This window comes from Fragaria vesca, linkage group LG1 (genome assembly GCF_000184155.1).
Source record: "Fragaria vesca subsp. vesca linkage group LG1, FraVesHawaii_1.0, whole genome shotgun sequence".
In the NCBI taxonomy this organism is placed as follows: domain Eukaryota; kingdom Viridiplantae; phylum Streptophyta; class Magnoliopsida; order Rosales; family Rosaceae; genus Fragaria; species Fragaria vesca.
The window spans coordinates 12,175,433-12,184,810 of record NC_020491.1 but is presented as its reverse complement, the minus strand read 5'-3'; the positions used below and the strand labels follow the sequence as shown (position 1 = coordinate 12,184,810).

At 40.0% G+C, this 9,378-nt stretch overlaps 1 protein-coding gene and 1 pseudogene across 2 annotated transcripts in view; both read left to right on the top strand.

Annotated features, from left to right (window-relative positions):
* Positions 1-9,378, top strand: part of LOC101291756 — a 65,192-nt pseudogene that overhangs the window by 8,625 nt on the left and 47,189 nt on the right. The window contains exons 7-8 of the transcript XR_183728.1: positions 1-53; positions 868-1,167. The exon at positions 1-53 is cut by the window's left edge and continues 41 nt beyond it. The product of XR_183728.1 is annotated as a developmentally-regulated GTP-binding protein 1 homolog (transcript). The remainder of the gene's footprint in view (positions 54-867; positions 1,168-9,378) is intronic.
* LOC101300564 overlaps positions 7,462-9,378 on the top strand; it is a 3,148-nt gene continuing 1,231 nt past the window's right edge. The window contains exon 1 of the mRNA XM_004288084.1: positions 7,462-8,608. Coding sequence (XP_004288132.1) covers positions 7,483-8,604 — 1,122 coding nt within the window. The 5' untranslated portion in view covers positions 7,462-7,482 and the 3' untranslated portion in view covers positions 8,605-8,608. The remainder of the gene's footprint in view (positions 8,609-9,378) is intronic.

Here is a 9,378-nt window from a genome sequence, read left to right as displayed (position 1 = left end):
CCAATAACGCACAACCGACTTATTGAGAAAGAGCTTGAGGGATTTGGCATAAGGTAATCTTTGTTGTTCCCGTTGTTTTTGGTCTGTATAGGTTTGTTTTTCTTATAAGTAAATAAATCTATATAAGTTTGATGTTAGCAATATTTATCAGATGTTAAGGGCATTGATGTGTTGCCAGTGTTGTCCTTTCTTACAAATAATTAGATAATGTATGTATGTGTATGTGACTTTCGGAAGTTGTCCTTTATCAGTTGAATCTAAATGTGCTGGCTTCTAATAATTTGGTGCAGTGTGGTACCTTTTGTTTACAATATAGAAATTTTATTTTCCAGCAGTTATGAGGTGTTGATCTACCAATCGTCTCTCATTTCTTAAAAGCAGAAGTTGTATCTAAAAGCTGTCTAAGAACTCATACCCACTCTTCTATTGAATACATATTTTTTGATAAAGTAAACTTTATCTGGTTTCCGGAACTGCTTTAGGTCTATTTATAAAGTTTAGAAGCCACAGTGCATACTGTCTTTCGAATGCCCTTTTCATCTTCTTCTTCTCTTTGTGGTGGGTTTGACGACAGGAGCTTGTCACTTTTTCAGTTTTTCAGTTTTTCAGTTACCAATTGTAGCATATTGCCATTACAATTTTCTTTTGGTGGGTACATGATGCCTTTGAGCTGCTTAAACCAACTAAGAAAATAGAATTCTCATTCAGTTTTCTCCATGCACACATTCACATGTAGTTAAATGCTTACCAAGATGCATGTAAATGTATATCCAATCTTTTGCCAAGTGTCTAGAGCCTTTTTTTTCTTCTAGATTCTCTTAGAGATTTTGTACGTCATCTGATTAGCTAAATCCTTATTCTGAGCAGGTTAAACAAGGAACCACCTAACCTGACCTTCAGGAAGAAAGAGAAGGGTGGGATCAATTTCACTTCAACGGTTACCAACACACATTTGGATCTTGAAACTGTGAAGGCGATTTGTAGTGAATATAGAATTCACAATGCTGATATCACTCTTAGGTTTGATGCAACTGCCGATGATCTCATAGATGTAATTGAAGGCAGTAGGGTATACATGCCTTGCATCTATGCTGTGAACAAGATTGATCAGATTACTCTTGAAGAACTTGAGATTTTGGATAAACTTCCTCACTACTGTCCAGTCAGGTAACTGATACTGTATGACCGAATTTAATAATTCCACAATGAAAACTATTATTGCTTACTCTAATTTTGAAAAAAAGAAGATATTGAATGTTAGTTTTTCCTTGAAGAGTTGAACTTGGTGTTTTAATTAGTATCTCGGAAGCTTTAATGACCATCAAACGTCTGCTGGAGAAAATGGCCCAGTTTCCAAAAGTTTCTGATTACAACCAACACGTTCAGGCTATCATAGGTTACATTCCAATTACACCATCTGAACTGAACTCGCTACAACGCCACCTCAATCATGATGATGACGGCTTCATAGGTGACGAATACATAGAGGATGATGAGTATTCTGACCAATTTGAGGAGGATGATGAGTATTCTGACCAATTTGAGGAGGATGTTGATTCGGACGACTCAGATTATCATGAGTACGATTAATATAACTATTATTGTGGATTTCGATCGGTCTAATCTACTTGTATTAATTTGGCATAACTTCGGATACATATTTTTAAATTTGTAACCAGCAACGTACGTACGTCAAACCATTAATTATTTATGAAAATTTCCATTTTTCTACATGTGTAATTTTTAAAATGCATATGTATGCTTTTTTAAGTATGAATACTTACGTGGAGTTACAGTTGAGTTTGCAACTGAAAAGTTACACGAAAATACTTGGATATGTAAATATAATAAAATGTCCAAAATTTTTAAAAATATACTTAGTCGACGGAACTTGAAGAATTCGTCGCCTTAGAAGTACTGAGACGATTTTCCGTCACTTAGGATCCCAAAATATTAGGCGGGTAAATAAAATTTTTTGTTACTTAGGCGACGAAAATTGAATAAGTCGGTGGCTTGGTGGAACCAAGGCGACGGAAATTGAATAATTCGTCGGCTTGGTCAAACCAAGGCGATGAAAAGTGGTCCTTTCCGTTGCCTAGGATACCGAAATATTAGGGGGGTGGATTTTGCGCCTTTTTTTTTGGCCGAAATTTAATTTTTTTAGGCGACGAATATTTGTCTTAGCTGACGGAACATTTCTGTCAGCTAAGATAAAATCGATGGTCTGAAATCCACACTTCAATCCCTAAATTCCCAAATCTCCTACAGAGCTGCGCCACCATCGAAATTCACCGCCTCGATCCATCAAATGCATGTGCATCGAACCGTCATTCGTGATTATATGGAAGGAGAGTACGGTGACCCAATTTGCATATCTTGTTGCAATGACTGCTCCTCCCTTCATCACTAAGGCACTCTGGACAAGCCTTGTATCCCCTAACAACGTTGCCCGACAACATCCCACGGGCAAGAAAATCATTGATGGTACCAACAACCATGACATGCATCTAGAACATTTCGTGTATGTACTTGTCATAAGTGGAATGACCAACGTCCCACAAAAACTGAAGCTCTTCAATCAAAGGTCTCAAATACACATCGAGACACTTCCCTGGATAACCAGGCCCCGGAATCAACAAACTCAACATATTGTATTCATTCTTCGTGCACATCCATGGAGGAAGGTTGTACGGTACCAAAATCATCGGCCATACACTGTATTGAAGACTCATGTTGCCAAAAGGGTTGAACCCGTCGGATGAGAGCCCGAGCCTCACATTTCGGACCTTTGACGCAAAATGAGGAAACTCCCTGTCTATATGCTTCCAAGCCTCCCCGTCAGCAGGGTGTATAAGGGTATCTTCGTCATGCAATTCCCTATCAGCGTGCCATCTCATAGCTTTGGCCGTGTGTGAAGACATGTACAACCGTTCCAGCCTATCCCTTAACGGGAAATACCAAAGTACCTTTACAGGTTTCCTATTGCCTGCAGGAGTCAGCTTATACTTGTCAGTGTGACATACCGGACATGCGTCAAGGCTATCAAGGTCATTCCCTTCTGGATTTTTACCCTAGAAGAGAAAGCAGTCATATTTGCATGTATAGATCTTGATGTAGGAAAGCCCAAGATCTTTCAGGATACATCAAACCTTATGATGAGTGGTAGGAAGACGATGACCGTGGGGCAGCATCGAAGCAGTGTATTGTAGATAATCAACAGCCTTCACGGTCGATTTTGTCTCAACTTTAATCTTCATTACGTCCATCACACTTTCAAGAACGATCTTCTGACAACCGGGGTACACAGGGGTCTGTTGGAAAGCAAGCAGTTTGTTGTACTTGTCAATATCAGCAGTGTTGACAGCTCTAGGGACGAGTTGCACCGGGTCAGGCATATACTGTCCTTGAGCGCATACACCGCTCTCATAAGGAAACATGTCGTTGATGAAGGCCGTTGTTGGATCGTTGGATGTACTGCCCGTCTCAGAAAATTAGCCATGATCATACGAACCCCCTGATGATGTTTCACCGTGATATAACCAACATGTGTACTTCTCCCAAAACCCGTTACTCTTCAGGTGCTGCCATACTTTGTCAATCGCAAATCGATGCATATCGCTGCGACACTGACATTTCGTGCACGGGCAATAGAAAATTGTATTCCCGTTAGCATTAGCCAGCGTATATTCCAGAAAACTCATAACTCCTTTACCATATCTTTTGTCTCATTTTGGAAGCGAAATCCAACTCTTATCCATATCCTGAAAATATAACAAAATATATATGTATAACGCTAGCTAATATTATTAATTCTATGCCATATATAAAAATTCTCAATTCATTTAGTATATATTCTACATACTACAACTAATTAATAACAAATTAATTAACATACACACACATATATATACTTAATAATTACATAACAATATTATATATATATATATCTACTACTTATTAACAACAACTTCATATATATTATCAAATCATCAACCAAATCGATCAACACATATATATATATACATCCAACGTACTCAAAATCAATCAACTCAATCACACTTAAAATCTATCGACTTAAATAAAACTCAAAATCAACATATATACACATATACGTACCTATATATAGCTCCACAAACTAATTATGAACAGATTTCGACAACACCCAAACTTTTTCTCCCATTTTTTCTTCCCAAATGAGCTGTTGTCTAGATCTGTAAATATAAAGCACTTTAGCCGACGACATTTTAATTTCGTTGGCTAAAGAATTTTTAAAGTCATCAGCTAAAGTCCACAGACTATAGCCGACAAAAACAATACTTTCCCCGACGAAATTAAAATGTCGTCGGCTAAAGTTGACCATAGCCGACGAAAATTTAGATTAGCCGACGAAGAAAAATTTTGTCGGCTAACGTGGACTTTAGCCGACGAAAAAATGGTTCGTCGGCCTGATTTTTTTATTTTCGTCGGCTAAAGCCTTTCTTCTGGTAGTAAGGTATACACAAAAAAACTCTTGTTCATTCTCACAATGTGTTTTCAAATGAAAACTATTAGCAGGAATGTCTTTAAAGCTCAACATGGTTTGGTTGCCTCTCAATGCATAGAGGACATCTGCGACGTTGATCATGGTACCATAAGACATCAAGATGCAAACTAAACCGCATCCCTAAATGTCCGGTATGATTTAATTATTGTAGTCACAAAAGATTTACAAGGCAAAAAATTAATCAAAGCTTTGAAGCTTGCGGATGGCATGTGGGCATAAGCCGAAGCCAAAATGACGTGTATATGATCAAAATCAAGTCCTTTTGATCTTTCCAAGGTCGTAAACTCTATGACTAGTTAGCGAAAACTAACTCAGAGGACCTACAGGATTCGATCATGATGATAATTATCCAGTTTTGATAAGTCTTCAACGTCTTTTACAAGACGGAAATTGGTTTAATAGCGTATGGGGATCTAAAATCAAAAGTTTTCAGTAACTCCAAGACAGTATGACCAGGCATGTCCGTGGAGGGTCGGTAGTGCGAGGCACACTTGAAACCACTATCTCCATAATTTCAGACAATTTTAAGACATCACACTGAGCTTGGATGAGCCTAGTTAAACAATTGATGATGAAAAATCCGTTATAGGGTAGAAGACTTAACCGGAAACACGTTGACGATCTTCCTTAAGGATGCAAGGCCATGCGTCATTTGCACTTGGAAGAGACCAAAATGGCACAATCTAACCATGTAGATTGTAAATATGTCATGCTTCTATGGACGATGTAAAAATGTACATCTTATTTGTAAATCAATACGAACCATAAGAGGAGAATAGTTTCATAACTTTGAAAAAATTCTCAATGCATTCATTATTGCTAATATGAGTATATATCGAGGTCTCGAATAAACAAAGGACATCGATACGACGTCTTATTACATATAACTTGGAAAGAAAATCAATGTCTAGCCAATGAAGTCAAAGTCAGGGGTAGCTAGAGCTGGATCCGAGTCTTTGAAATCCGCAATCATGAGGATGACGTTATAATCCTCATATTGATTTTTCGTACCTTTTTGTATGCATTCACAATTTGAGGATGAGCTTGACAATCTTGAACCAGAGATCCAAACGGTTGTATTGTCCTAAGCAGGCGTGAGTAGTTTTGACATATTGATGTCTAGATCGGGAGTGTCGCCATTAAGGCCAGCGGCACCTCCCCCTCTTTTCTATACATCGGCGCGGCGTTTTCTACAGTTGCCATGACCCATATTGTTGTCCCTACATTAAGAGACAATCCCAAATACGTTTATCGCATTAGCATATATACAATCCCCGTTTGCAATTGTATGATCAAAATCAAGTCTCATTGGTAATTCCAAACCAACTTGGAGGGCCTAGAGAACTTGATGATGATCGAATCCGCTAAAGATTATGGATCAGGATACCACGAAATATCATCGACGATATGTAGTAAAATAAGGTGGTAACCAATCCACTTGACTTAATAACTCAACTGTTGAGTTAGATGGACGTTTCAAGAAACGCTCCATAAGTGCATTCCACAGTATTTTGTGGTCATTACTTTTTGCACAGATTGTTGTTGGAGGCTGTTGTCGATGTGGCGTCTCAAAACTTTAAGCGCGGAGATGTGAAATCTCGGCATCTAGACTGGTTAGCCTGGGGGTCAAAACATGTAGTTTAATCTTTTCTAATGAAAGGTTCCACAAATACCTAGCGAAGATTCGCCTTAGGCATCGAGTACGTCAAACTCAAAGGACCAGAATGTTACATTGCTCTTGCATACAAAACCAAGCAGTTATGAGACTTGATAGAGGTCACAAATTATGTTTTTTAATGGTTTGTCTTACGGATTGATCACACACAATCCGGAAAAGCCGCGAATATTATAATTGATCATACACAATTAAAAAAAAGGACCTTGGATTCATCAAACACAATCCTAAGAAAGGTCGAGGTTGATCACACACAACCCGGACAAGGAAACAAGAGTGATCAAACACACTCTTGACCCGTGAATAAAATTCATGGATTTTTATCTGCACGCACAAAATCCCAAGCATAGAATGGAGATGGAGATGGAGAAGGGAGGAAAATATTTTATCCTCCCCGAGTTATTGAACTTGGAAAAGTTTAAGGTTTCAAAACATACCTTTCGAAACTTCAAACGCTTGAAGAAGTCAAAAATTGTAGTCGGAGGAAACCAAGAATCGTAGGCGGGCGGTGGCCAAGGGATTGGTAGCCGGCGATGTCGAACAGCGGCCGGGAAAACAGGCGGCAGCGGCGGTCGGACATAGGAGTCGAAAAACACTTTTTTTAGGGTTTCAGAAAACAAATGGTGGGCTATTGGCTCTCGGGTTAGAACAAAGTGCATAATAACGTGATCGAGTATAAACTGTAAAGAGTGAGATAGCAAGAGAATCATCATATTATTCATTGATACAAGCCCTTTATATAACAGCGGCTGAGAAAACAGGCGGCATCGGCGGTCGGACATAGGAGCCGAAAACTACTTTTTTTAGGGTTTCGAAAAACAAATGGTGGGCTATTGGCTCTCGGGTTAGAACAAAGTGCATGATAACGTGATCGAGTATAAACTGTAAAGAATGAGATAACAAGAGAATCATCATATTATTCATTGATAGGAGCCCTTTATATAGTGAATTACAAAATATCAATATGATAATAATAAGGAATACATAATCATATTCTAACTACATATCCTGATGGCAAAACGCCAAGACACACATATGAAATATCCTATAACAACCACCTAATAATTCATCCTCATTTAAAGCGCAAACAAACAGAATTAATGAAAATCGTTGTTGGTTGTCATTGGGCTGGTGAAGGCAGGAAATACTAATTTTGGAGAGGACTTTTGGGCTTCAATATCAGAAGGTTTGGGTCGGGTCCATGTCGGTCTCCTATAAATACTTAGAGTTGGTTGTGGGAATAAGGTATTAGGGTTTCAGAACCATGATGTCTTTAGCCAAAACAGGGAGAGTAATGGATACGCCGATCTACCTACGCATGGTCATACCGGTCGGTCGTGACAAGTTAAAGAATCGGTGGTATGTGATCGAGGAGACCGGAGAAGGCTCAGCAGCAGATGAGTTGGGGGAGGAACACTGGGTCCATAAGAGTCCAAAAGATAGAGTTAAAATTTTGGATCTTCCCGATTACGATCATATGATCCAGTCGGCCGGTTTCGCCGTCGCCAACTCCCGTTTATTCCTCCTCGGTGGCAGTTATTCCTGGTCGCCGACTCCCGCTGAAGAACGTGTACGGCCGAGTGGAATTGTCTACATCGACTTGCAGCAGAGCGACCCCTCTTGGTGCGAAATCCAACTTCCAGATGAAATCGAATTTACATTCATGCGTGTGCTTGGCGCGGTGGTTTCCGACGACGGCGAATGGATTTCTGCGGTGGGGGAAGGAGGAGGGGGGATGCTAAGCTTCCGTCCCCGAGATGTCGGGAGTTCTCTTGCTGTTGAGCCTTGTATGATCTTGCGTAGGCATAGTTCTCTTTTGCTTGCTCATACTGAGACCAAGATTTTCATGTATTGCCGTGACTTCCATCCCAGGGCGCTCCCTTCCGGTGTTTTACTCTGCAATGAATTGAAATTCAATTTTTGGGGAATGTTGGATAAGCTACCATGGTGCAGCAGGTCCACGACCGCCGTGGTGGTGAGAGACTCGTATCTGATTTCCTTTGCAGTTTGGAGTCCCGGGACTGACGAATATCGTCCGGCTTTGTATGTTTATGACCTTGGTAGCCTCAAATGGCTCCCCGAACCCGTTCAGGGACTCCCAAATGATGGCAACATCTTTCCCTCTTGGGAAGCTGTCGAAACTGACGGGCCTATCTCTGAATCATTCCTGATGCGAGTCCAGAGAGATGAACTGAAATTTGCTGCGGTTTGGTCCGAAGACCACGTGACTGACGACCGCCTCCAGACCGAGACTCTAGTTCATTGCTCCAAATTCATACTCGTGATGTCCCAAGGCCAATACCCAACCTTCCGTGCTGAACTCGTGTCTTCTGCAACCTTCAATGCTGGATGCTGCGCTTCCATGGAAGGCACCACCGGCAGATAGGATTGTAAGCGTATCAAATCCTGCATCACTTTTCAGTTCTCATATAATCATTTGCTCATTCAGAATTGCAGGGTCGGTTGGATTAAATCGAAAACAAACATTGTGCTAAACTAACCAATTTTCAAATGTTGTCCAATTTTGGCTAAGTTGTACATGTAACTAGAGCATGAGTGGTTTAGGTTATTAAAATGCATGTGAATTCAATAACATCATTAATTTTCAAGTTTGAAGAGGGTTCTTTATTGATCCATATGTGTTTCTCTTGTTATCTTTTGTCTCAGCCAGTTCCGGTTGTGTTTAGTCTTGAACCAGGCCTCTTACACAGTTATGCTTGTTCAGTCACGTCATTAACAAAATGCATTGCTCCACACATCAGCTACCATTACTTCTTCCCTAAAACTTTGATGTGGAAAATATCATATTTAAGCATCTTGCATGATGGAACCAAGGGACATAGACAGGCCCAGCTAGCTAGTTCACCTTAGACAGAGCCCTAACTAATAATCAGAACCGGCTTAGAACAGGTGCTACATGAGTGACGGGACAGGGCCCCCAAATTTCCGGCACCTATATTAAGTTCTAGAAAGGAACTTCATATGAATCTCTGTTGTTGCTCAGTTGAACTATAGCAAGTTCAAAGGGGCCCTTTTAGGAGTTTGATTCTCAGTCATGTTGCATTCTTTTTGCTTCTTCTTTTTACTCCCCTTCCTTTATCTTCTTGTTTTGCTTTTAATTTTGGTCTTCTTTCTTTTCCCCTATCATTCCTCCGTTTTT